General features: G+C 51.6%; 2 protein-coding genes across 2 annotated transcripts in view; one reads left to right on the top strand and one right to left on the bottom strand.

Moving 5' to 3' along the window:
* PGBD1 (piggyBac transposable element derived 1) overlaps window positions 1–8,592 on the top strand; it is a 10,985-nt gene extending 2,393 nt beyond the window's left edge. The window contains exons 2-6 of the mRNA XM_012734645.1: window positions 2,700–2,788; window positions 3,860–4,004; window positions 4,215–4,338; window positions 4,956–5,052; window positions 6,337–8,592. Of these exons, the coding sequence (XP_012590099.1) occupies window positions 2,700–2,788; window positions 3,860–4,004; window positions 4,215–4,338; window positions 4,956–5,052; window positions 6,337–7,891 (2,010 nt within the window). The 3' untranslated portion in view covers window positions 7,892–8,592. The remainder of the gene's footprint in view (window positions 1–2,699; window positions 2,789–3,859; window positions 4,005–4,214; window positions 4,339–4,955; window positions 5,053–6,336) is intronic.
* Window positions 8,593–9,364: 772 nt separating this feature from the next.
* Window positions 9,365–25,515, bottom strand: ZSCAN31 (zinc finger and SCAN domain containing 31). The gene is made up of 7 exons (XM_012734642.1): window positions 24,292–25,515; window positions 23,956–24,103; window positions 22,655–23,264; window positions 16,902–16,972; window positions 14,611–15,161; window positions 13,734–13,884; window positions 9,365–13,191 (listed from the first exon to the last, which is right to left on the bottom strand). Exons 1-7 carry the CDS (start codon window positions 24,721–24,723, stop codon window positions 12,416–12,418), a joined length of 2,739 nt encoding a protein of 912 aa, XP_012590096.1. The 5' UTR covers window positions 24,724–25,515; the 3' UTR covers window positions 9,365–12,415.
* Between the last annotated feature and the right edge of the window lie 1,430 nt (window positions 25,516–26,945).

Here is a 26,945-nt window from a genome sequence, read left to right on the forward strand (position 1 = left end):
CAGCTGACAGCCAGCCAATCCCCTGCACACTCAGGCCTCAGTGTCCTGCACACAACCGCTGACTTTTTGGTGTTGACCAGGAAAATTCCGAGTAGCCAACACAAGACTTCACATCTTCCTCTCAAATGGGCTCTAGTTTTTCCCCTGCCCCCCTATAATCTCTAGATAATGGTCTGGTAATTTTCCTAGTTAGTTAGCTTTAAAAATTTGAGGCCTCCTGTTACTTTAGCCGCCACGGTGCCATTCTCTTGGACTTGTGCTGGGCCTCTTATCTTTCAGGTATTTTAGTGCAGTTTTAGGCTTCAGCAGGTCCCCTCCCCCTCCACCTGTGTCAGGGCACTTGCCTCCCGTGTCCAGGTCTCGGCCCCAGATACACCTGCCCTCTGGTCATAGTCAGCTCGGCACCTCCGGGATAAGCCAGGCGGGGTTGCGAAGTCTGTGGCCCGCAGTCTGCAGGGGATCGAGCAGGCCACACAGAAGTCCAGTTGACCTCTGAGCAGTGATGGAGTGGGGGAGCTGATCTCCCACATAGTTGAAATTCCAAATATGACTTTTGACTCCCCCACAGTTTAACTTGTAATAGCCTGCTGCAGGCGGGAACCTTACCGGCAGCATGCAGACCGTTAGTACGTACCCTGCATGTTACATGAATTGCAGGCAGAATTCTACAGTCAGGTAAGCTGGAGGGAAAAGAGTGTTACTAAGGAAATCCCCAGGAAGAAAGTATGGACAGTACTGTGTTGAGGTTATCAACACTTTTAAGTGCACATCATCGGTTCACAAGAAAATCCGAGTATCACTGGATCCTTACAAGTCCAAACTATGTCTTTCAGGGGCCAGCTATACACAGAAAGCTCATAGAAACTTTATAAAACCACAGTTCAGTGTTTTTTTTTTTTAATTATTTATTTATGGGGCCCTCCCTGGTGCGCAGCGGGTTAAAGCACAGCACTAAGAAGCCTAAGCCACTTCCGCATGAGTTCGATCCCCGCCTGCCCCTGAGGAGACCACATGGCGTGGCAGACCTCTCCGGACCCGCCCGCTGCTCCCCTCAGCAGTGTGCTTCGTCGATCTGCCTATTCTGCTCCCCACTCTGTCCCTGGTGAAGCCTCTCACCCTGCGCATCTCTGGCCTGTACCCCAGTACTCTATGAATAAATAAATAAATCTTTAAAAAAAATTTATTTATGTACACAAAAACTGGGGTTACAGGCCAGAACTGTGGGGGTGGAGGTGAGAGATTCGCCAGAGACAGAGTGGGGAGCAGATCAGGTGGATCTCCTGAAACACACTGCTGAGGGGAGCAGCGGGCACGTCAGGTCTGCGGCGCCCAGTGGGTCACTCCCTGGTAGGGATCAAACGTGTCCTCGTGTTGCAGTGGCTGCGGGCAGCTTCATGTGTGCAGTGCCTTAAGCCGTTGCACCACCAGGGAGGGCCCAGAGTTCAAAGCTTTTTAATCTTTGTGATGAAGGGTGCTGCCATTTTCTTCCCAGAAATTGTTGAGAATGAGTCTCTCTCTCTCCCCTGGAAAATTCATGTACAAAATTATTTGTGACTTACCACAGTCACCACATTGGTGATTGGTCATAGTTGGCTGAGTGTGGAATAAAAGGATCATAAAATAAAATGATAAAGTAAAATGTCTGGAACTGAGACTACTGGAGCTGTTTACCCTTTGCAACCCTGGCGTTTGCCTGCTTCCTTGGGTCATATTTCTTAACTAACCAGAAACCACAGCTGCCATAAAGCTCCAGATACCTGGTCATGTGAAGAAGTCTCACAGTGGTTGGGAGTTCTGCCATCCTGGGGGGAAGAGCCGGTGGGAGGTGGGGGGTGGCAGAAGAATTGCCAGTGGAGCAGAAGCAAGATGCGCCCCCACGTCAGTGGGTTGATGTGGGACGATGAACATACATCTGCTGAAATCAGTTTCATCTCATCGTGACTGGAGGAGGAAAGGGTGTTGCGGTGTGAGTAGCTGTCAGAACAGGTGAAGGACAGAGAATAGCGGTCAAGGGTAGAGGATTCTTTCATGTAGCTGAAGGTCACAACCCCGTGCGAGATGGTGGAGAGAGCTGGACTCCAGCATCTTCCTGGGCAGGGGCTTCCCCTGGCCTCCTATGAGCCTTGGTGGGTTCTCTTCCCCAAGGAAGCTTGCCCAGTCCTCTCATGGGCTTTTTATAGCCTCTTAGTTTCTCCCAAATATCTAGAGAATTCTGGCCACGGGCCTGCCTGCTAGTTATAACCCTGGCACATTTCTCCATTTACCTGATACCAGGTGGACTGAAGATGAGTTTCCCAGGCTAGCTGCCCCTCCTCCTCATGCGATAGACAGGCTCGGGCCTCAGCATGCAGCTGCTGTTGGATCCGGCGTCTTCACTGTGTCTTCACTGCCTGTGACCCCCTGGGCTGTGGGGGACATGCCTGCCTCTGGGGTGTGGTCACAGCCGCAGCCCGAGCTCAGCACTGCCCTTCGTGGCAAAGCCAGACAGCAGCCGGCCTAAGGATGGTGTGACAGGATCTGGGGGAGCCCCTTCCCAGCTCACGCCAGCCCCCTTCCGGCACCCTGAAGCTAGGAAGCATGCCTCCCACGCTCCAGGGCAGAAGGAAGAGTTAGGGCAGAGAGGAAGGACTTGAACCCCGACTCTGAAAGTGCCAGAAGTGTGGTGTCTCACTCAGGACTCTTGTCTCCTCCCTCCTCAGGGCCTGTTCCCCTGGGATCAGCCCCTCTCCAGGAAGAAAGCCCCAGAGACAAGGCAGCAGTACCTGGGTCTAACTCAGCCGGGTGCCAGGTGAGCAGGGCCCAGGCCACGGGAGCCTTGGCAGCAGCCCTCCCCCTCCGGCCTCCTCCTCCCGCACCTCGCGGGCTCGCACACGTCACTGGGCCCTCCGCTGGCACAGTCCCTCTGCCTTCCCCTGTCACAGCATCACCCACGACAGAGGCCGCATCCGGAGTCCATGCTGATCACAGGCCACTGCTTCGTCCTGCACGTGCTGGGGCCCGACCCGCCTCGGGGGTCAGGTTTGGACGGCACCTTCACTTGCCCAGTGCTCAGGGATGGAGTCTTCTGAGCATCTCTGATTCCTCTCCCCAGCTGACAGCCAGCCAATCCCCTGCACACTCAGGCCTCAGTGTCCTGCACACAACCGCTGACTTTTTGGTGTTGACCAGGAAAATTCCGAGTAGTCAACACAAGACTTCACATCTTCCTCTCAAATGGGCTCTAGTTTTTCCCCTGCCCCCCTATAGTCTCTAGATAATGGTCTGGTAATTTTCCTAGTTAGTTAGCTTTAAAAATTTGAGGCCTCCTCAGTCTGCTACTAAGTCACTTTTCATCTCCTTGCTCAGTCTTTTTTTTTAAAAGATGTATTTATGTATGCCTACAGAACTGGGGTACAGGCCAGAGGTGCAGGGGCGGTGAGAGGCTTCACCAGAGACAGTAGGGAGCAGAACAGGCAGATCGATGAAGTACACTGCTGAGGGGAGCAGCGGGCGGGTCAGGAGAGGTCTGCCACGCCATGTAGATCTCCTCCAGGGCAGGCGGGGATCGAACTCATGCGGAAGTGGCTTAGGCGTCTTAGTGCTGTGCTTTAACCCGCTGCGCCACCAGGGAGGGCCAGAAGAAGTAATTTTTTACAAGAGTAGTACTGGACACAGTTAGGCCAGATGCAGTGGTAAAGCCATCTGTACTAATGCGTAATCCACACACTTGAGCTGTGGAGGAGTAAGAGGATGGGAGAAGTCTAGGAAATGAAAAGAGGTTTGGTGGACATTAGGATGAAAACTAGTGCTGTGTCAAATAATAAAAGGCCAGGTGAAGAGAGGGAAATAACCTCAGTTGAAAACGGTGATGATGATGTAGGTTGAACTCAAAAGACACGTTGGACTCCACGCCCCCGGCACCGGTGACTGGTGTGACTTGGAAGCAGACATTAAGACGAGCTTGTGCAGGAGGAGCGAGGACTGTCTTAGGGGAAGGCCCCGTGAAGACAGCGACCCCAAGCCAGGTGCTGGTGGAGGGAGGGCGGTGGTGTGTCCCCGAGCCAAGGCCCCTAAGGCCTGCTGACAGCCCCCACAAACCGGGAGAGGTGTGGGAGTGACCCCCTGGCCTTGAGAGAGCGCATGCCCTGCCCAGGGGTCTTCGGTGTAGCCCTCAATACCCTTCACCGCCAGACCTCTTCTGGCCTCAGAGAACCTGAGACCGCTCTGCCTTGCAGGTGCCAGTGAAGGCTGAGGAGGAAGCCGCCTTTGTTGCAGAGGAAGGGCCGCCCCTGAGCCTGCCTCAGAGGAACCGCTGTGGGAGCTCTGCCTGGGAGAAGGCTGCCGGCCCCAGCCTGACGCGTAAGGACAGGCCTCTCTGGTCCCTTGCCAGTGCCCGCCTTTCCTGTCAGCAGTGTGACTTGGCCCTGGGAGCTCGCATTTCCTTGGGCCTCGCCCTCCCATCCTCGTCTGGCCTCTGCCTCCAGAGCCTCAGCCCCTGCCATTTTGCGTGCCTCCCAGTCACATTACCTTCCTTGGGCGCTGGGCGCTCAGCTTCTTGCTGTCGTCTTCTGTGGTCACCCCATACTCCCTGCATTCCTTAACGACGCCTCCTTTGCTGCTGGTTTCTCCCCATCAAGGGTGCCCTGTCACCCTTGAGACTTGTCACCTTGAGGCATACCCGGGAGCCCCAAGATTCCTCTGTCTGACCCTTCTTTAAAAGCTCAGCGGAAGTTCTCTTCGCCTTGGGAGACGCTGCTGTGCATGCGCACGTTACTTTAAATAAGCTTTGCCCCAGGAGGCCCTCCCCCAGCCTCTGCTCGCTGGCTCCCCACACTGCACACCTTATGCAGTGGCTGAGACTGCTTTCCTCAGGCACCCGTCAATTGTTTATTTAAATCCTGTTTTTCACTCCAGAGATTGTTTTTTCCTAAGTGCACATCACATGTGACATGTAAACTATTAATGTGTTATTTTAGCTGAAGGAGATGTGACTAAAGACAGATTGTTCGATGCAAAGCGAGAACCTTCTGAAGACACGGAGCAAGGTGCTGAGCCCTCGGGAACCTTCACCGGGTAAGTGTCCTTGGTGCTGAGTGGAACAGATTCTGCAGATGTGAGGAGAAATTGAAATGGAGCCGAGGACCCGGTTGTCCCAAGTCTGTTTCCCTGGGCAGGCTGAGAAGAGCCGCTGCCATTTCCCTGGTCGTACGGGGCCCAGCGAAGGCGTGACCTGGCGATGGACGGGCCCGTGCCGGGCCTGCAGGCCGTGCAGTTGCCCCCAAGCGGCACCCCCGTCCCAGCGTACCTGTCTGGTCACTCCACCCCTTGGCCCTGTGTCTTCGTGGAGCTGTTGATAGAGAAGGCAGAAGAGGGAGAGAAGCCCACTTGGCGAGAGGGTGACTGCAGGTGTGGCTGCAGGACGGGAAGAAAGTGGGGGCACAGAGTCTAGGAGTCTGCAGGGAGAGCATTTGGCGTAACGGCAGGATTCAGGAGGTGCCTGAAGTGAGCGACTCCGCGATGCTGGGTAGGTCACGTGCAGACACAGAAGGTCATGGGGATGATAAATGCTTCAGTGAGAAGGGGAAACTGCAGTAAATCATGTTAAAACAATAAATCATATTAAAACATTGCTACACTGCTTTTCTCACTTCCTACCTTCTGACTCCAAACCATTTATCACTAGGTTGCTAGTCAATGAAATGCCAGTTCCTACAGTTAGCAGAGAGTTGTGTATAGAGTGTTCCTCACCTTAGTCATTTTAGCTTGCTCCCTTGTCAACGCCGTAAAAATCAGGTCAAGGGCAGCAATTCAGAGTTCCTCTCTTGTTTCTCCTCACAGTAGTGTGTCTACCAGATGAATTGAAACTAGGAGAAGCTAAACCCTTCACGTTCCCCATTCTGTGGGAGGTGAGAGGAGTTCCCAGTAAATAACAGCCTCCTTGTTCAAGAACCAACTGATAGAGACACTGATAAGCCTAAGACATGGTTCCGGAAGCCCAAGCTACACCTGGTGGAGGTGCTTGGGCACAGGGCGGCAGAGGAACGAAGCCGACCTCCCTCAGCACAGGCCTGCGTGCAGGATGTGGGGCAAAGAGGAGCAGGGAGTGTCGGGAACTTGCTCCGACAAGGACAGTAGGAACTTCCTCCCTAACACTGCTGTTCCTCCACCCAGTTTAGCCACGGGTTGTGCCAGGTGGGGAGGGCAGGACTCTAGGGTCTGGACAAAGCCCTCCCTCCCTGTGGAAACTGACTGAAAGGTAACCCTGAGCAAACCAGAGCATCCCTCCGTGTCAGTGGGTCTACCCTTCACTAGCAAGCAAGACTGAGGATTTCTGTGCTCGTGTTCTCTCCTCCCCAGAGAGTGTGCACCCCAGCTCCCTGACAGTGCTCCTGTCCCTCCTGAGAGGTCACTCGCACACCTGAACCCTCTGAGGGGCCGGCACCAGGGGGACCTGTGGGCCCGGATGCACGTCTCATCTTTGGAATACGCCGCAGGAGACATCACCCGAAAGGGGAGGAGAAAAGACCAAGCCCGGGTGAGCGAGCTGCTGCAAGGCCTGGCGTTTTCTGACGACTCAGATGTGGAGCAAGAGGGCGCGCTGGCGAGCCGGCCTGCTCAAAAAAAGCGAAAGGTGGCAGCCGCCCCCAAGGAGAGCTGGGTCCGGAGAGACATCCGCTCCACGCTCCCTGGCTGGTCAGCCCTGGATACCAGGCTCTTGAGCCTCAAGAGTGAAAAGCTGAGCCCGGTAGAGCTCTTTGAGTTGTTTTTTGATGATGAAACTTTCAACTTGATCGTCAGTGAAACCAATAATTACGCTTTTCAGAAGAATGTGCACTTGGAAGTGACGGCACAGGAGATGCGGTGTGTGTTCGGCATCCTGCTTTTGAGCGGGGTGGTGCGGCACCCGCGGAGGGGGATGTACTGGGACGTGGCTGATGTCGACCAGGACCAGGCCAGAGAGGCAGTTAGGAGGGACAGGTTTGAGTTGATTTTGTCCTGCCTGCATTTTGCAGATAACGGCCACCTGGACCCAAACGATAAGTTTACGAAATTGAGGCCTCTCATAAAGCAAATGAACAAGAACTTCCTCCTGTATGCCCCCCTGGAAGAATACTACTGCGTTGATAAGACGATGTGTGAGTGCTTCGCCAGCGGCCAGTGCCCGGGCGGGAAACCCCTTCGGGTCGGCTATAAAATCTGGTGCGGCACGACCGCTCGGGGTTATCTGGTTTGGTTTGAGCCCTACCAAGAGGAGTCCGCTCTGGCCACCAGGGATCCTGAGCTCGGGCTAGGCGGCAACCTAGTGCTGAATTTTGCTGACGTCCTTTTGGAGAGAGGTCACTATCCCTATCACCTGTGCTTCGATGGCTTCTTCACGAGCGTCAAGCTGATGTCCACCTTGAAGAAGAAAGGGGTGAAGGCGACAGGAATAATTCAAGAGAACAGGACGGAAAAATGCCCCCTCATGGATGCAGAGCAAATGAAACAAACGGAGAAGGGGTATTTTGATTTCCGGGTGGAAGAAAACGAGGAGCTCATCGTGTGTCGCTGGCACGGCGAGGGCGTCGTCAGCCTGTGCTCCAACGCCGCGGGCATCGGGCCGGTCAGTGAGCTCGGCGGCCCGGCGGGCGGCGGGGAGGCCCCTCGCGTAAGCCGGCCGTCCATAGTGGCGCTGTATGCCGAGTGCCGCGGAGGGGTGGCCGAGATGGAGCGCACGGTCTCCAGGTACAAGGTGCGAATAAGGGGCAGGAAGTGGTACTCGGTTCTGGTGAACTACATGATCGACGCCGCTGTGGGCAACGCGTGGCAGCTGCACCGGGCCTGCAGCCCGGCCGCCTCGCTGGACCTCCTGGACTTCCGGAGACACGTGGCGCGCTTCTACCTGGAGCGCAGCGCCCACCTGCCAGACTAGGGCCTGGGCTCGGGCACAGCGCCGACCGCAGCAACAGACTTCACGAGAGGTCGTTCTTGCTCCCAGAGCAAACCTGGTGGACATGAGGAAATGAGGGGATAGGTCACTCATTTCCAAAGTCAGGTGTTTAGGTGAAGCTTCACACGCCAGGGCGCCTCTGTTAACGCTCAGCTTTGGTGTCCGATGTGGGCGATCGTTTGCTGAACAGATGCTGCCGCACTGGAAGTGTCATGAAAGCGGAGGATGGGCGTTGGGAGCGGGGCGCCCGCCTCCTTGGGCGGTGGTTTCCTCTGGACGGTGCCGTTCCTAAGATACGGGCAGTGTCGTGTGCCCGCGGGATGGTGCCAAGTCTGGTGCCAGCTGCTAAGACCGCCCGCAAGGCGGGGGGTGCCCCACACCTACGAGATGCGCCTGCTCACAGCTCCCGGGGCACAGCTCCTCGGGATGTGGGGGGGGGGGTCCCTCAAGCCAGAGGCCCTATAGCAGAGGCCCGGGGCTGCCTGTGGACCTCCTGGCGTGAAGGTTCTGGATTCCCGTGACCGTGTAAGGCTGCCGTTGTTCACCTTGGCTTGTCGCCCTTCTCCGTCCTGGAGGGAGCGGCCTGGCCACTGCAGGCTTCCCCGGCTCTCCATAGTTGTGCTGTTCTGACTTAGTAGCAGGTTCTTTCTGCCCGGGACCTGGGATTCAGGGAGACCACTCCCCCCCCGCCCCCCCTCCCCCCAGCACCTGGTCTTCAGAGGTAAGCCTAATTTAAAAAAAAAAAAAATCCAGCCAGACGTGTGTGTATACCACACCCGTGAGGAGGGATATGCAGAACAAAGAATTCTTACCCACCGATAGGAAAAGTTAAAAAGCTCAAAAGAAAACTAGACAGAGGATAGCAATGAGGCATTCACAGAGGACAAAGCGCAAAGGGCCAAGTGGCCTATGGATACGCAGCATTTCGTTAAAGGAACGTGACCTCCTGGTCACGCAGGAGGGCTGATGGTGTGGAAGCTTTTGGACAGAGCCAGCCATTCCCAGGACGTGGTCAGGTTACAGGAGGGGAAGGGTCAGTGCAGGCAGCAGCCAGCTCCAGGGTAAGCCCATCCCCCACACCCCAGTAGGCGCAGTCGGGGGAAGTGGAAGGCAGGAGCAGCTTGAGGAGAAACGACCCGACCCTGTCAGCCGGGCGCCAGCCCGCGGACCCTGGTCCAAAGGACTATTTTGAAGTCGTGACGTTAATCAGAGCTGGAAGGTGACAGGTGCCTTGGGTACGCCGCGATGAAAGGAGTCGGGTATTTATGGGCGAAGGTGCGCGGCTCTGCAAGTCTGCGCAGCAGCGAGTAGGGACAGGGACAGGTGACACGCCCTGGGGCTTGCTCCAGACTAGCCAGCGCGCTGGGAGAGCATGTTCTAGAAAGGAGGCTGGTGGCCGCTGTGCGCCTGCAGGTGGGCGCCAGCGCTGCGAGCCTTTATTTGTAGGAGGCGAGCCTTTATTTGTAGGAGGCGTCGTGGTTATCCCCCCCTCCCCAAACGCCGACTTGCTCCCCCCAGCAAGCCCAGTCAGCCCCCCGGGGCGAACAGAGAGCACCCACCCGGACTTGTACTGCGGGTGGAAACCTGGGACACCCCGCCCCGACCTGTCCTCATCCCCCCACCCCCTCTCCCCGCGCCGTTGGTTGGTTCTTCCGCCGCGTCTCTAGGCAACCAGGGCCTTGCATCTTGGTGGCTTCTCACTTCGGGTCCATCGCAGCTTCTGCCACAAAGAGACCAGTAGAACTCTGTCTAGAAGCAGCCTGGGATCATGTCTCAGAGTCCGAGCCCCACACCAGCCCCCGCTGACCACACATGGATTTCTGTTGGTGATCTGGGAGGCACCAAGAGAGTCAGGGAAGGGCTCCCCTGCTTGCCCTGTCTCCTGAGATCGTGCCCCTGGCCAGCCGGACTTCACCAGAGCAGAGAGGGCTACAGTCTCACAGCCAGAGAGTAACAGCCACACTGTGCTGCCGGGAAGCCGGTCCTGTCTCCCCTTCTCCGTCCCCCCTTTCCCAGCCCCTCTGTCTAGCAGGTCCCTTGCCTCCCAGGTACCTGCACTGCCCTCCTCCCTCCCCAGGGAGCCCAGCCACTTCTGCCACCCCTAATCCAGGTCATGCGCCTCCCCCAAGGCTTTTAGGACACAGCCCATCACTGAAAATTATTGCCCAGCCCTAGGTCAGTGGCATTGCCCAGTCGGTGGCATCGCCAGGCCTTGGTAAAGAGGTGGTGTTGATTTCCAGGTGGCGAAGCAGTTTCCAGGCACTGAGCAGGCAAGAGCACTGGCTGGGAGTCAGTCTGGAATCCGGGTTCCGTCGCCTCACCCGCAGGCAGGCACCCAAGTGACGCTTCAGGCGACTGATTTGGCTGGAGTCCGAGACAGGCAGTTAGCCAGGCTTCCTCGTTCCGGTGACTGAGAGCGGAGCCCAGTGGGGAGGCCTCCATACCTTGGGGCAAATCCATCTCCTGGAACTCCCTCCTTCCAGGTAGCACTGAGTAGACCCCTTCACCTCCAAATCTTTGCCCAAATGCTTCCAGGAGGAATCTGGCCCAGACCTCCTATGAAGCCCCACCCCTTTGTCCCTTCGCTCTCTGACCGGAAAGCATTTTGTCATCTCCCAACACACTGTGTCACTTACTGATGGTGCCTGTTCTCTCCTGCTGGACTGTCAACTGCCAGGGCCGGGGCTGGCCTGCTCTCCCTGGGCACCTGGCTTCTCCACAGCAGGCCCAGGAAGGCACAGGTGCAGTGGCTTTTCCCCAGTGTTGCCAAGAACTGCTCAGACTCCCCGGCAACCATGGGGCTGAATCTGCCTGTCAGAGGAGCGGACTCTGCCCTGCTCCCAAACCCACCTGCCTACTGCCCTTCGGAGCACTTCACACTCAGGTGAGGCAGGCGGGGTGGGGGGTCCCTGCAGGGAGGGTAGGCTTACGGTGCACCCCATGAGCCAGCAGACAGTGGGGCGCCATTCTGACCCTTTACACTGGAATCTAGCTGAACAAGATGCCAGGTGTGGTATAGTTGCTCTAAAACTCAGCAGGTGTCTGGATGATCTGATAACCTAGTGGTCCTAGTCACACATGAAATAACCAGGGGGCTTGGGGGTGATGATTCCTAAGCATAAGGAAAGACACACACACACACATGGGCACACATACATACACAAGGCTATGTACCTACACACCCACTGTCATGCGCCTTTATTTTTAAATAAACTCTTAAGGACAGGTTATTTTTATTTTTAAATAAACTCTTAAGGACCAGGATACTGTTAAGCTGAACTTTTATTTCCTGAACTTTTGTTTCCTGTCTTTGGAAATTCTGATTCAGCTTTTGACTGGAGAGATAAGACTATCAGCAGAGGCATTTAATGTCCTATTCAGTGTTAACACCGCGGCATAGTTCCACCTACAGTCTTCAGAGTTGAGGTCATCTGTAAATTGCAGTGCACAGTTACTGAGAGCTACTCTTTCAATGCTTCACAAGTCTGAATTGATTTAATCTTAGGTACTATATGAGAAGGGAACTCCTACTGATGGGGTGACTATAGCATGGGGGAATTTCAGTAAATTACCCAAAGTCACCAGCTCACAGATTTGGTGAACAGCTAGGCGGTTTGGTGCTGGAGCTTGTGAGCTAGGCCAGCGGCCTCAACCTGCTGGTCTCCCCCCACCAGCGACAATCAAGGCCAGAGGTTCCATCCCTCTATGGAGGCTGTTTGCAGTGGCGTTCAGAGCTGCTGGCTCACCTCCAGAAGGCAGTGGCAGATGTTGACAGCAGAGGCTCTGAGTAAAACAGGTACACTGTGAAGGTTTTAAAGTATCATCTTCATTATTTATCTCAAACTGGAAACCTTAAAGGTGGGAATGACCTCCACATAGAATCTGGAGTTTGACATCCTGTAGGACACGGACTGCTGCAGCATGGCGTCTACTCGTTTCACACTGACGCTGCCGCTGCCGGGTTAGCAAGTGTGCCATCCCTTCCAGTGAAAGCACCTATGGGATCAGCCCATCCTGCTCCTAGGAGAACCCAAGGGGATGACAACCTGCAGGAATGGGAGTGATTCTTCGCCCCGAAACTCTTAAGAATGTTTCAGCTATAACTTTTACAGAAAACAAAAAGCAAAAGAACATCCCCACCTCACCTCTGAGTACCTGTGCCCTTGCCCAATCTGAAAGTACACTGTCTCCTGAAATTCTGATTCAGAATTTGACTGCAGCCTTTGAGACTTGTTCAACATTCGAGATCATTCAAGAGCAGCCCCTCCACTCCAGCTGACTTGCAGGTAAGGCTTGGCTCCCACAGGGAAGACAGTCCAGGGATAGGGTAGATGGAGGCAGTCTGACCCCGCCCACATCCATCACCCACCTCAGGAACCCGGTACCTGACATGAAGACAATCTACACAGAACAAAACAACATAAATGTGATGAGGACAGAATACGCAACTTGAAAAATCTTACTTTCCAAGATGCCCCCACGTGGAGCCCTGGAGGATCCAGGGACTCAGTCCAATTTGGGCACCGTGTGGATTCTAAAATGCCTGATGAGGTTGCAGTGGTGGCTGAAGGCTTTCCCACACTCATCACACTCGTACGGTCTCTCGCCAGTGTGGCTCCGCTGATGCTTGATGAGGAGCGTTCGCCGACTGAAGCTTTTACTGCACTGACCACACTGGTAAGGCTTCTCACCCGTGTGGATTCGGAGGTGCTGGAAAAGCCCTGCATTCTGACTGAAGGCTTTGCCGCACTCCTTGCAGCGATAGCGCTTCTCGCCAGTGTGTATCCTCTGATGCTGAACGAGGTATGAGCTTAGGCGGAAAGCCTTCCCGCACTCTTCACATTCATACGGTTTTTCCCCCGTGTGGATTCTTCTGTGTCGAATGAGGCCATTGCTGGCACTGAAGGCTTTCCCACACTCCTTGCATTGATAGGGCTTCTCTCCCGTGTGGCTCCGCTGATGTTCAGTCAGGCCTGACCTCTGGCTGAAGGTCTTCCCACATTCTTCACATTCATATGGCTTCTCCCCAGTGTGGGTTCTTTGGTGCTGAACAAGAACTGAACTTTGAGTAAAGCTTTTCCCACATTCACTGCATCTATGGCATCTCTCTCCAGGCCGGTGTCCTCTCGGCTTTTCTACCCTGCTCTGGGGTTTACAAGATTCTCTGTACTTAGCATGCAAAGGGACATCTCTTTGGAGTCTGCTATTCCCCAAATATTCCATTTCTTTTAGGACTTCTTGTTTTGATGCCAACTCCCGATGTTCAGAAACAGTTTTGTCATCTACAATAATAAATGGATCAAACACGGTTTTATCTCTCTCCTTTATGAAGGAGTATAACCCACAGAATGGGGACTGGGCAGATGCACATCGGGCACATACACTGTAGGAATCACAACCAACAGTGTAATATAAAGAAAGGCTGAATGTGGATATTAAGACCAGCACAATAAGAGGTCATTGGTACTGCTGGAATGTGGTGGTGTGGGGGGGGGCGGGTTGCCCAGGGAAGGTGAGGCTCCCAGAAAGGAGTGAGGTATGCAAGGCAGCACTCAGAGTGCTTTGTACAAAGCAGGCATGGTTCTACGTGTTCTATTATATATATATATTCTCAGACACCTCTCTGACTGGGATACTATGTTTTCCCCCATTTGAAGATGCATAAGCTGAGGGCATAGGCAGGTTATCTGACCTGCCCAACATCACACAGTGCTAAATGGCTACACTTAAATTCCAACCAAGGGAATCTGGCTCCAGAGTTCAGTCTTAATATAACCCAGTGGAGCCACCAAAGGTCCCCTGAATAGGCCCATAACATCCTTACCTTGTTCTCCACATTTGTGGGGATCAAAGGGTTCACATTTGGGCTGTGTCACCATGGCCTGAAGCTGGATGGCTGTTGAGTCCTGCTTGGCCTTCGAGTGAACCACATCTTCTAAGCACACTTCCGAATGTCTCTGTTTATGGTCTGGGGCCTGAAGGCAGGAAGGTATACTTGGGTTCTTAAGAAAGGCCTACGAGACCACAAGCTAATACCGATGTGATCATAGGGAAACAGAACATTTTATAGACAAACTGAACTGTGGCAAGCCTGGAGTACAGCTCTATACATGAGAGCAGAGGATGAGGACAAGAGTTGCTCACAGTGGAGTGATGGTTTATAGTATGTTGGCAAGCTTTTTGATACTTCCTCATTTCAACCCTGACCTTAGGCCCCTCTGCTTCAGCATGAACTGTACATAGTATCTGATTCCTACTGAACAGTCTATAAAGTAGGTGTGATGGTCAGCGATCCCAACAGACCTAAGTAGCACGTGGCTTCACCCTCGTCTCACTGTCTCCTGGACACTCATTGAGCCTGTGGTAGAAACCCATGTGGAAAAGAACTGAGACCTCCTGTAAGAAAGTCAGTAAGGAACTGAGGCCCCCCTGGCCAACCCCCATGCTAGAAAGCCTCAGTCAATCTGGAGGTAACCAACAGAAACCGCCTGACATCTTCACTGCAAACTCATGAGAGCATTTCCTAAGTAGTTCCCCAAATTCTGACTCTCAGAAACTGTGAGCTAATGTCTTCTTTTTTTAAAGCCATTAGGGCTTGGGACTGCTCTGTGACACAGACTAATACATGGCCACAGCCTGCCAGGTCGGGCCACCAAATTTCACCCTGCCTGCAGTGTCCAGTAGCTGCATTCTCTTCTCACCTGATTCTCTGGCTCACAGAGCTCTCGCTCCAGATCTTCCACCACAGCCACCGCCTCCTCCCCGCTCTCTGGATGCTGCCCCCGCACCCAGGCCTGCAGCTCCCCGGGCAGGATGGTCAGGAACTGCTCCAGCACCAGCAGCTCCAGGATCTGCTCCTTGGTGTGGGTCTCTGGCTGCAGCCACTGGTGGCACAGCTCCCGGAGCCGGCTCAGGGCTTCTCGGGGACCAGGAGTCTCTTGGTAACAAAAGTGCCTAAAAAGTTGGCGGGAAGTCTCCTGCCCAGAAAGGCTGTTCTCTTGAAGGTAGGTTTCTTGGTCCCAGATGGTGTCATCCTCCACTTTCACAATTTTAAGGCCATCTGGCTCCTCTGTGGCAGCCATGCTCAGATGAACTAAAAGGCTCACTCCAGCTTGGTGTGAAAGGGTAACTGATTTAAGATTCCCGGATTTAGTTTTCTTAGGAAGATACACCTGATGGCAAACATTATGTATTAGTGGATATAATGAAGCAGTGGAGGGGAAGAAAGCAAAGTATAGGAAAAATAAAAATGCTAACATTTAATAAAAAGTACGTGTAAGATTTCATTGATATAGGCTGGGAAAAGGGTAAGGTAGGAGACATTCATGGCCTCCAAGTCATCACTTCTCCGGGCAGCATGCACTTGGCAGTGCCCTCCCTCTGAGACTGGATTTGGTCAAGGAGACACCAGAGTGTACTGCAAAAGCTAAAAAAGTACTTGTAGGATGGCATCTGCTCGCCCTTGCCTCTATGGTTGCCGGGAGGAGGCCTGCTGGCTTAAGATGATAAGACACACAAGATAGAACGAAATCATCCCCACGGAGCAGATGACATTCCCCCCCCCCCAGTCACCTAGCCCCTAACATGTGATCTGCTGTGCAGCCCCACCAGCTCAGCTAAGCCCCACAGATTCCAGTGCAGGGTAGACGTTTACTGCCGTACCCCATGACCAGTTCTGCGTTTGTGACAGCACAGTTTATGGCAAAAGAAGGGCAGCCACTGGGGAACCAGGCAAAGCTCCAAGAGAAAGGAAACTTAACAGAATACCCCCAGTAACTTTCCTGACTTTTGTACCATTTGAAATAAAGTGTTGATTCCAAGAAAAGAAATAAGCAAATAAATAAATAGTGATTTCAAAGATGGGCAGATAGTCGATATATAGTAACTTTAGGTCAAGAATAGGACATACCAGTTAAAATATCACATGACGAGCCTCTTTAATAGAGGCTCCAGGGAGCAAAGAGAAGGAAAAAATCAGTCCTAGGTATGGGGCCATAAAAGAATGTGACGCAGGAACAGGGACAGTAAGTTGGGCCACAAGAGCTGACCATTACTTGCTCAATGCTGCTTTTGATGTTAGAGTAACTCTTGCCATCCACACATGACTTGTAGATCAAGTACTTGCCTGTTCCCTTTCAGGAAATCCCTATCACCAAATTGCACAACACTGGAAAGATCAGGGCATGTTATAAAATTAATCAGGTAACTGTACAACACTGAAAAAGGTGTATCCATAAGTCTGTGGCAAGTCCCAATGTTGAGTCGTCCCGGCCTTCTGTGATTCGGTGTCCGGCTCGAGATGCACCTACAGAACTGGTGAGGGGTGACAAGTGAAGATGCTGCGATTCGGAAATATTAATAAGGGGATGCGACAAATACCGCGCACTTGGAACACGAGTTAGTTCATAGGGACAAGGCCGGACCGGCAGGGGGACGCCCTCCGTCCCTCCTCAGGTCGGGTTCCTTACAGAGGTCCCCCTATCAGGGGTCTCCCCAAGACGCCCCTCCCCGCCGACCCCACGGCCCGGACCTTTCCTCTCCCGGGAGCCCAGGGTCTGACACTCACCTCCCGGGTTCAGGCCGCGCCAGACCCGTAGCGGCGTCAAATCACCCCGACAACCGACGCGCCACAAAGGCCGGAAGTGCGTCACCGAGCCGCGCCCAGTCGCCGAGCAACCCCGTCCCCTCCCCTTCCGGTCCTCTCTAGGCGCTCGGGAGGCCGCTGCGTCTGGCGGCCACCGCCTTCGCGAGCGCGGAGCTCGAAACGGCCGGACGCCGCGCGAGCTCAGAGGCCATGGGGCCTCCGGAGTCCGGGGAAACGCCAGGGGGTCTGGTGTCCGGCCCCCGGGTCTGGTGTCCCCGAGTCGGCCCCCTGGCTCTGGCGTCTCTCACGAAGGTACATGGCGGGGAGGAGGGGGTGCAAAATCTGTGGCTGCTTTTATTTTCTGGACCCCCCGAGTCTGGGAGACGTGGGCATTGGACATAACGTTACTTGGCTTGGGAACGGCAGCCAGCGGCAGATAAATCCGACCTCCCTGGAACTGAGAAGCGCTGTAGACGTAACTAGAGGGTAAGTGGACGTGTCCGGCCGAGGAGTGTCCGCGCCCAGGACTCTGATTCACACGAAAACATCCTGTGAATTGTCGTTACGTCCTTCGCAAACGTGGCCAGCTGTAGGTCGAGGTCCACGCCTTGCTCTCCCTGCGCGACCGCGGGAAAGCCGCCCTCGCCGGCTCCGCCTGGGCGCGGGGAGCGGCGGACAGCGAGGCGGCGGGGTGGCCGCCGAGACCTGAAGTCAAGCCCGTCCCGAACTGAGTTTGGAAAACTGAAGTTGAAGCGAACTAAGCCTTACTAAATATAACCCAAAGCCCCATCGTGACCCAAGAGCGAAAGAGAAGTTTCCAGACATCATATATGCACATGAATACCAGGGGAATAAGAGCCCGTCAGGGAGCTGCTGGTTGTGGCTCCTGAGCCACCCGGTGAGTTCAGTTGTTCAGTTTTGCAGCCCAGAAGCCCTCCGGTGGTCAGCCCACAAGTGACGACCCGACCCCTCCCCTCCCGCCTGTGGGCTGCCCTTCCAGTGTCTCTGCAGCATGAACAGCGACTCTTCTCCCCATTTTCTGACAAAAGAGCCCCCCTGCGGGGTGCCGAGGGACCTGCTCTTGGCCTGTACTTTCCACAGCCGCTGTGGACGGGACACCCTCCCCCCATAGTGCCTGCAGCGGTGACAGGCGTGGAGGCAGAGTCATTGCATTTCTGGGATCAGTCGTGAAGCTATTGGCACAATGCCTGGTCCCCTTCCCCCCTAGGTACTTGCTAAGGTGGCTCCCCTTTGCCTTATCCTTGCCAGCTCTTGGTCCAGTGCCCCCTCTTCCGCTTTTCCGCTGTCATTTAGAGTAGAACACCCGTGGGGGCTGGGGGTGGGGGGGGTGATTCCATCGGTCCCTAGACCCCTGCAGCACCCTGAGTCTTTCATCTGGAGGAGTAAACCATTCTCACAGAGGCTTCCTCTGCTTAGCCAGCTGTTTTCATGGGGGGGGGGGGTTGTTTTGTTCTGTAGGGGGATGTTTTTAGTTTTTGTGGACATATTGTCCCACCCCTCTCTGACCTAACAGACCTGCTAACCAGGACTGCCTTAGACCTGGCTGGTGCTGGCTATTGGCTTAGGTGAGGACCTGAGCCTCCCAGTCTTCCTTCCAGTGCGCTCTGCCATTCCATGGCTTTATGAGCCGCATAGATAAGTGTGTGGCTGACGCTTAAGGCATGGCTGTGACTCAGAGGTGGCTCATGTCTGAAAACCACTGCTAAGCTAGCAGGTGCCCAGACCTTGCACTCAGAAACTGATTCCATCAGTTTTGGGGGGTAGGGAGGGTGGCGAGGACACCACACCTCACACAGGTAATTCTCTCATAGGTGTGTGAGAAACAGGCCTTCACCATAAGCACAGGCAGCTGGCATGGGATCTGAGTGTGTCTGATGAGCCCTAAAAACAAAAAAATCACAGTGACTTACAGATGTTGTTCTTCTCCCAGCTCTACTTTTCAGGGAAAGTAGGAACACGAGTCGGGAGTAAAGGGCAGTGAGACTGTTTTCATTGCTTCGCACACTGAAGACTCTCAGATCAGTTGAGAGGACAGGTTGCTAATAAGTTGTGTGAAGATGAAGCTTGTGTCTTGCTCATTCTGCCTCGACATCTGCCTTTTACTGTTTCCTTTGGCACCATTTATTGGCCTAACCCAGAACGGTTTTTCTTTTTCGGATTTATTCATGCACACCAGATCTGGGGTACAGGCCAGAGGTGAAGGGGGTGCGAGGATTCCCCAGACAGAGTGGGGAGCAGAACAGGCAGAAACACACTACTTAAACACACTGCTGAGGGGAGACAGGAGAGGTCTGCTGCATCCTTTGGGTCACTCCCTGGCAGGTGACTGAACTCTGGGCAGCTTCATAGTGCTGGGCTAACCCCGTGTGCCACCAGGCCGGGCCTGGCCTAGTCCAGAGTGGTAACAACTACTTCTGCCTTCTGATTCCTTTTTTAGGTCCTCACATTTTATTCCTTTTTCATGTATACCCCATATTGTTGCTGCTGTTTGCAGATGTCCAAAATGTGTCTGTCTACAGAACTACAAATAATTCATAGTGACTGTTTTGTTTTAAACATCTTTAATTATAATAAAAATAGATCACTGCAAGCACTTAACCAGTTTGAACTTCACTTTTCTCATGTGTACAAGATGGGCTAAACTCTAAAATCACCTTTAAAGATGATAATTCGGATTAAATAGAAAAGCTACAGCATGATAATATACTTTGAGATTCCGTGCTGCTTTTTATACCAAGGCTAGGTGCTGGAGCAGAGCTGAAGGCTGTCTCAAGGGCGCCTGCCTCACCGGGCTGCTCATCACCTCCTTGCGAACTCCATGACCGGGACTAGCTGGGAAACTCCTGCTTCTTGAGCAGATAGCAGATGGGCCTGGACTCTCCCTGTTTTGTCCTCCTAAAACATTTTCCTCTCTCCTCCATCTCTCCCTGCGCAGAATCGACTTTTCTCCCAACAACTAATTCAGTGTTGGACCAATGAGCCACATGTAAGTTTGCTTGTATATTTCAGACTTGCTCCACCAGAAAATACTTACATTTTATAATGAATTTTATTTTACAGAAAAAGTTTTTTTTAAAAAAAAACTTTTATTTTAAAATCTCCTTAGAGCTAATTTTCATCTTACTGGAAAACTATTACACAGTCTTGCATTACTAAATTATAGTTTCTTAATGTAGATAGGCTGTAGAACGATAGTTGTCAGCTACAGGAAGCAGGAGTCACTGACAGATACAAAATATGGTTGGGACATGAGTCTCCTGGCTCCCGGCCTTCAGCCTCCTTGAACTCACCCCTGGGGACCTGCAGGCAGCTGGAGGGGCAGTGTCAGGGGCGGCCCTGGTCATGGTGCGGCAGCGGTGAGAGGTGCCTCCTCCACAGGCAGTGAGTTACAGAGGTGAAGTGCGATCAGTTCTGAAACAATCCGGCACAATGCCTCGTCCCAGGGCACCATCTGCTGCTCCAGACACGTTTGGGTTGCGAGATTCTCAGCCATTGCTGAGCGAGCACTGTCCATGGTCCTGACGGTGTTCGGCAGGAGGAAGCCCCAACAGCCAGTGGTTAAACTCGCTTAGTTGGTTTCCTCTGCATGACTCAGCCATAAAACCTTGACTGGTGGTCCAGAAAACACTGAAAGGACATCAAGGCTAGAGACTTCAGTGGACACATAAAAAAGATGGAAGTCAAGGAAATTTAGAAACATGAAAAGGAGATAACTAAGAACTGGCCAACAGGACTAGAACAGTCCCTGGTCTACGTGCCACCATCTGTGAGTCAGGTGTTTCTAAACTAATAATAATCCTAGGGAAAAGCTTCACATAAGAAAATCACCACAGTATCAGAAAACAAGGGAAGTTAGTTTGGTGACCAGCAGTCGTTTTTAATCATGCTAAGCAGCAATGCATTGAATGGCACAACAGTCTCTACAATGCAGATAACACCTCTTGTTTCTTAGTGTTTTACCAGTTGTTGAGAAAAGTAAGAATTTTGAGTTGCTGGAAAAAAAAACAAGCAGAAAACATGTAACATTCATTGCCGCTTAGAGCTCTGTACATTAGAAATCTGTCCCTTAAAAACCTGATCTGTTCATGTAATGGAATTATTCAAACATTCTTTTTCAGCACATGGGAAAGTATTTATGATGCTTATGTACACAGATTATAAATAATATATTACTGATATTGGTACATGGAATCTGTATGTGCTGGAGAAGTTGATTTTATTCCAAATGTGAGTATATATGTTCCTTAACTTCACACTAAAATCTTGGAAATAATTAACCTTAAGACACAATAAGATATTCTTTTGGAAGAATTTAAGATTTTTGATAATATCTACAATTAGCTACAAGTAATGACACAAATAGGTTGACATGTTAGCCAAATAGTAACAAAAGCACATACGTGACAGGAAACCACTGCCCATCACAGCACTGCTTCGCCACAGAAGCGTCACGGGCCATTCTGGTGCCCGAAGCCTGTTTCCTAGCTCAGGTGGAAGTTGTTATCTTTTAAATAGAAAGACACGAAAGAGGAAAGAGTGTGCAGTAAGACAGACGTCATCTTAAAATAGTGAGTTTACATCTATAGTATGTCAAATATATGACAGAGCACCAAGACATAAAATATTATCCACTTTTATGATGGAGGAAATCTAGAGATTACAGTTTCATGAAAACAACAAAGTGTACAAGAGTATAAATAATATGTGTAATGGAGGAAACAGGATTACATATTTGTATTTCCTATTTTTACATCAACACTGAAAGATACATAAGAAACTGATGAATGGTCTCTGCGAGGAGAACAGGGACCTTTTAAGTATTAAAGAGTGACAATCACTATATATATTTAAAAAAAAAAAAAGCCTCAAATGAGGAGTGAGTGGGTAGTGTTGGCCAGAACTCCACTGTAAACAGAGAAGCATGTGTGTTCAAACATATGGATGGGGGGAGGCTGGGGGGGTTGCTGAGTAAAAAAACAAAATTCCCACGATTTACTAATCCCACAAGCTCCATATACCTGTAATTTCTTTTTGGTGATAGGATGTTTGTAGTAGCTTAGTGCACGAGGAGTTATAAGACCGGGTTCTACTTCCAGCTCTCTGAACTAACCGTGTGGTCTCTGGTTCTTTCTCAGAGCCTCTGTTTCCATATTCTGTCAAATGAGGGCACTGACGTTCCTCACAGTGTTTCTATGAGTCTGCACTTGGCATTCCAATCCAGATTGCTACTACCATCCAGTTTCCATTTTGTCTCCTGGGCTTAACAGAAAGCTTGATGCTCAATGTTAAGGTAACAAGTTTCTGTATGTGTGAACTAAGATGTTAATATTGAGAAGCCTGCACGTTAAAAAAGCAATCAACATAGGATTCATCATACTTTATTTTCTTTGAATGTTTTCATAGAAGGTGAAATGAAGAAAAAAGGCAAAAACTGAAAATGGTCATATGTCACAGTAAAGATACAAAGTCTCTATTTTCATAACAAAGATCTGAAAAGTGACATAGCAGATTTTTAGCAAAAGTTTCTTGGTATTTGCACAAATTTAAAATCAGGAACAATATTGTTACGATGAGTCACTGAGCCGCGAGTAACAAGGCTGGTTTAACTCCTTAGCTCCTCACTGAAAGTCGAGTACTAAAATTCTGTAGGGGAAGCCTTTTGTATATTTATGGAGGAGGCATCTTCTGTTTGTTAAGTTAAAAAGTAAACTGGGAAAGCCTGTGAAAATGGAAAATTTTCAAGTAGTTTACATTACAGATGTCACTGCAGCTATTTTTAACTGTTTGAATATTCAGTGAGCTACCACTGACATTATTTTGTATTCAGGCAACATATAATTTAAAATTACCATGAAGACTTGTCCTAAGTACAGCTAGAAAACCTGCCTGTTGTGTGTGTCTGTGCTGATCAAGCCAGCGCGACCCTATCGAGTAATGCAAAGCTGTATCGCTGAGCAGAGAGCTTGACAGATGTTGCAAGATACCATCATGCTTCTGTCAGCATAAAATCAGGACATTTGCACAGTTTTCCTTGAAGTTTCTCATCAGAGGACTAAACTTTGTCTCTCGAGGACAAAGAAGCAGCATCCTCGAGACATCGCCTCGACGTCAGGAAACCTTGCCCCGCTGTTGCACAGAGCTAGCTGGAGTCAGCCACAGGGTGGATTTTCCGATGCTGGATGAGGTTGCAGTGGTAAATGAAGTTCTTGCCGCATTCCTCACATTCGTAAGGTCTTTCTCCAGTGTGAATTCTCTGATGCTTAATGAGAACAGAACGTCGGCTAAAGCTCTTACTGCACTGATCACAGTGGTGAGGTTTTTCCCCAGTGTGGGTCCGGAGGTGGTGGAACAGCCCAGCGTTCTGGCTGAAAGCTTTGCCACAAACACTGCACTGGTAGCGCTTCTCCCCGGTGTGGAGTCTCTGATGCTGGAACAGGCCTGACCTCTGGCTGAAGGCCCGTCCGCACTCCTCACACTCATAGGGCTTCTCGCCTGTGTGCCTTCTCTGGTGCTCAATGAGAATGGAGTTCTGAGTGAAGCTTTTCCCACACTCACCACAGACATAGGGCCTCTCTGCTGAAGAGCTTCCCCGCTGCCTTTCCAGCCTGCCCTCGTGGTCAGGGGTGTCTCGACATTCAGGCGTCTGAATATCACCATTCAGTGTTCGGGGTACTTCTACGAGAGATTTCATTTCTTTAGAAAGTGCCTTCGTTGGTGCTAACTCCACGCTCCAGGCCCCAGCTGCTTCACCTGGAATCACAGAATCCCATGAGCATGTCTGCCGGCACCTTCTGACAGCACGTGCTCACGTCACATCTCTGCAACATACTTTGGTTTATTCTCTCAACACTTCAGACAATCCTATTAATTACATGTGATGCGGTGATCTGTGGTCTTTGATATTACCTTAGTAATTGTTTTGGGGTGCCCTTGTAAGCCAGTGAACTTAGTCAACACTGCAGCCCCACCAGTCAGCAGCATTACCAGGGTGGCAAGCCCCCCAACAGCCCAGGAACTAAAACTGGGATAAGAGCTAGCAATTTTTAGCAATAAGGAATCATTTGTAAGTTAAGGTATGTACATTGCTTTTTCTTAAAGACAGTGTTTTCACACACTGAGTAAATTATAGTGCAGTGTAAACATAACTTGTATATGCACTGGAAAGCCAGAGAAAGCGTGACTTGCTTTCTTGCGTAGTCACTTTGGGGGTGATCTGGCGCCCAGCCCAGTGTCTCCCAGGCTGCCTGCTCCTGGGGCCTTGGGAAAAGGTTCACTGTGTGGCAACCACTCCTTCACCGCTGCCCTGTCCCCAGGCTGCTCTTCACGGCACGGGGAGCGTGCCGACTCCGATCGCCACCATGTCCCACCTGGCATGCAGCAGAACTAACTGAGTATGTTGTTCTGTTGAGCATTCAGGGAATGAGGAAGTTCTAGTCCTCACCAGTCTCGCGAGCTGGGCACACCTCTTCCACGGTACTCAGACGCTGCTCTCGCAAGGCTTGCTGGTCGCCACCAGACAACTCCCGGGCTTCTCCAAGAGCTGCTTTCTCTTGCACAGGCTCTCCCCCTTCATGAGCATGGGCTGGGACCTGATGGAAATGAAGGACAGTTGGGAAGTGTCAGAGAAGACACTGCAAGGGGCTGTCTTGGGGCCGTCAGGGAGGAAACGAGGCCCAAGGAACTGACTGAGTGAGAAAAAGAGAAGTCAGAGCTGTCACACATCGAGTCAAGCATAAAGCACTCTCCCACCTCTCTTCCTCTTGTCCTGAAAGCCCACCTGTTTCTGCAGGTACGAGTCTCTGTTCTCCCACATTCCCTCCTTTGTTCCTGGTTCGTCCAGCTCTCGCTCCAGATCCTCCAGGACAGTCACTGCCTCTTCTGCATTCACAGGGCGACGGTCTCTCAGCCAGGCCTGCAGCTCCCCGGGCAGGATGGTCAGGAACTGCTCCAGCACCAGCAGCTCCAGGATCTGCTCCTTGGTGTGGGTCTCGGGCCGCAGCCACAGGCGACACAGCTCCCGGAGCCGGCCCAGCGCCTCCCTAGGCCCAGGTGTCTCCTGGTAGCAGAGCTGCCTGAAGCGCCGACGGAAGATCTCTCCGGAATGCAGGTTATCGCCTCCTAGGAGGCCAGATGCTTGCCCAGAGGCTCGATCCCCCTCGTGCTCTTCTACTTTCACCTCTGGAGTCTGAAGGGCCAACGTTGTGGCCATTTTAAGTATAAAATTCAAAAAAATGAAACAATTCTTCCTGAGTCCCCCTTGAGATCGTCTTCTGGAATCCCAAAATCTAAAAAGTAATTCAGAGAAAAAAAAAATTGAACAGTAGAAAAATCTTTTCTGTTAGCTGGCACTGGAAGTATTCCTGCCCATGCCAGCCATTCTGGCTAATGAAGCCACGAATCAGCAAAGGAATGCTCCACTGCAAATGCTGCGCAGATACCACAGGGAAGAAAATAGGAATGACCTGCAGTTTCAATGAAGGGACCACTTCTGATCAGCCTGAGTAAATCAGCTCACACAAATCAGCTTGACTACACCGAGTTTCCATGTGAACGGGAAGGTAGTAGTAGTTCGCATCAAGTTTCTCGCTGAATGGAGTTATAGTACGTTCGGCTCAAGTGGTTCCTAAAATTCATGGAGAAAAGGGGAACAAAACAGAGATGAGAGGGAAAGTAAGGGTTAAGAAAATCAGGAGCAGACACACACTTGGGGGCTGAGAGGCCTGCCAACACCAAAGCCCTGCGGAGGGAGCGTCTGGGGCTGGGGGCCCTCCAGCTGCTCTGCACTGGGGCTTCGCCCCAGGTCGTCAGCCCCTTAGGCTGTGAAATCCCAAATCAAAACACCAAGGTCAGGTGTTAAATTACAAGTGAACACTGATCACTAGAAGAAAAGTTAGATTCATATTGCTGCTCTTGGTGATACTCATCCATCTTTCCAGACTGATGTCCTCTCACATTTTTTTTTAAAGATTTATTTATTTGTACATACAGAACTGGGGTACAGGTCAGAGGCTCAGGGGCGGCGAGAGGCTTCACCAGAGACAGAGCGGGGAGCAGAACAGGCAGATGGACGAAGTACACTGCTGAGGGGAGCAGCGGGCGGGTCAGGAGAGGTCTGCCGCGCCATGTGGTCACCTCCGGGGCAGGCGGGGATCGAACTCATGCGGAAGTGGCTTTAGCTTCTCAGTGCTGTGCCCCAACCTGCTGCACCATCAGGGAGGGCCCCTCTCACATTTTTAAAGATAAAGTCACGCAGCACAAAGAAGCTGGCCGCTTGGTAAATTCTGAAGTGTTAGCAGTAGCAAGTACTGTTGGCTTTTTAATAGTTTTGTTGAAATATGAAATGGATGCTTCTAGTGACCAAAGTGTGAAGACGGAAGAATGAGGAGGCCTTGATTGGCACAGCCTGGGTTCAGAGACATTAAGAGGAAGGAAATAGTAGTTCTAATAATTTGAAGCAAAGATGGAGTCTGAATGAAGCCTTGCCCTTGAATTTCTTGGAATGTGTTTCCCCTTAAAGGAGGAGAGAGAGCAAAATAAAATTTTGTGAGGAGTGTGTAAAATAAAATTAGTACTAATAAAGAGACATGTTTATTAGCCAGGATAGTAATTAATGAAAGTAACTTTCTGAAAAATTAATGAATCGGTAATTTATTAGCACCATTTCTAGGTGGAGGCTTTCAATCTTTTTTAACCACAATTCCTCAGTAAGAGGCATTTCAAATACTTGATACTGATACCCAGAACACACATTCACATGAATAACACACACACAGTTGAAACAGTTCACAAAACTTGACAAATCCTACTGTATGTGATCCATGCTATTATTTTTATAATACTCATTAAAAAAGAAAAAGGTCCCCTAAGAAACTGGTCACAGCTCACCAGGAGCCTTCATGACCCACTAGTGGATCATGACCTACAAATTAAAATAATTTTAAATCTTTGATTATTGTTACTTCGAAAATAACCCCACGCTATTCTTAGGTACTGGCACACATGGCTAGTTTTTAAAAAGGAGACAGGTATTTAAATTACAAGCATGACTAGGGAAATGTGCAGTTCCTGTTGCCATTACAGCAAACACCAAAGAGGAACAGCCCCAGCGGTTAGGACAGCCGTGAGAAGGTTCCTGTTTGCAAAGTGCTTTGAACAGTGCCTGCCTGGCACATATAAAGGCTATTTAAATACTCATCTGTGTTGTTTCTCAAAGTTAACAGATGGCAGGAGCCTTACACTCGCGGCAGATTGTAAATCCATCCTTGCTGGTGTTGTCTCTAGGAGGAACGACAGGCGTGAGAGCGCCCCACTTTGCCCGGCCGCTGAACCCACTCTACCTCCAACGCGGAGTCCTGCGGGCAGGCGCCGGGGGAGACCGAGGAGCCGGGACCCGGGTGGGGGCGAGGGGGGCGGGCTCGGGGCCGGGCGCTG

Source organism: Condylura cristata, unplaced genomic scaffold (assembly GCF_000260355.1).
Source record: "Condylura cristata isolate star-nosed mole 26May11 unplaced genomic scaffold, ConCri1.0 scaffold00063, whole genome shotgun sequence".
Lineage (NCBI taxonomy): Eukaryota > Metazoa > Chordata > Mammalia > Eulipotyphla > Talpidae > Condylura > Condylura cristata.

Bases quoted from the DNA above. Each gene is read 5' to 3' on its own strand.
- ZSCAN31 (XM_012734642.1), bottom strand. From the start codon at position 24,723: ATGGCCACAACGTTGGCCCTTCAGACTCCAGAGGTGAAAGTAGAAGAG. The intron at 24,104-24,291 runs GTGGGCTTTCAG...CATTTCCATCAG, and splicing joins ACTCGTACCTGCAGAAACAG to GTCCCAGCCCATGCTCATGA. The intron at 23,265-23,955 runs GTGAGGACTAGA...CTGTGATTCCAG, and splicing joins GTGCCCAGCTCGCGAGACTG to GTGAAGCAGCTGGGGCCTGG.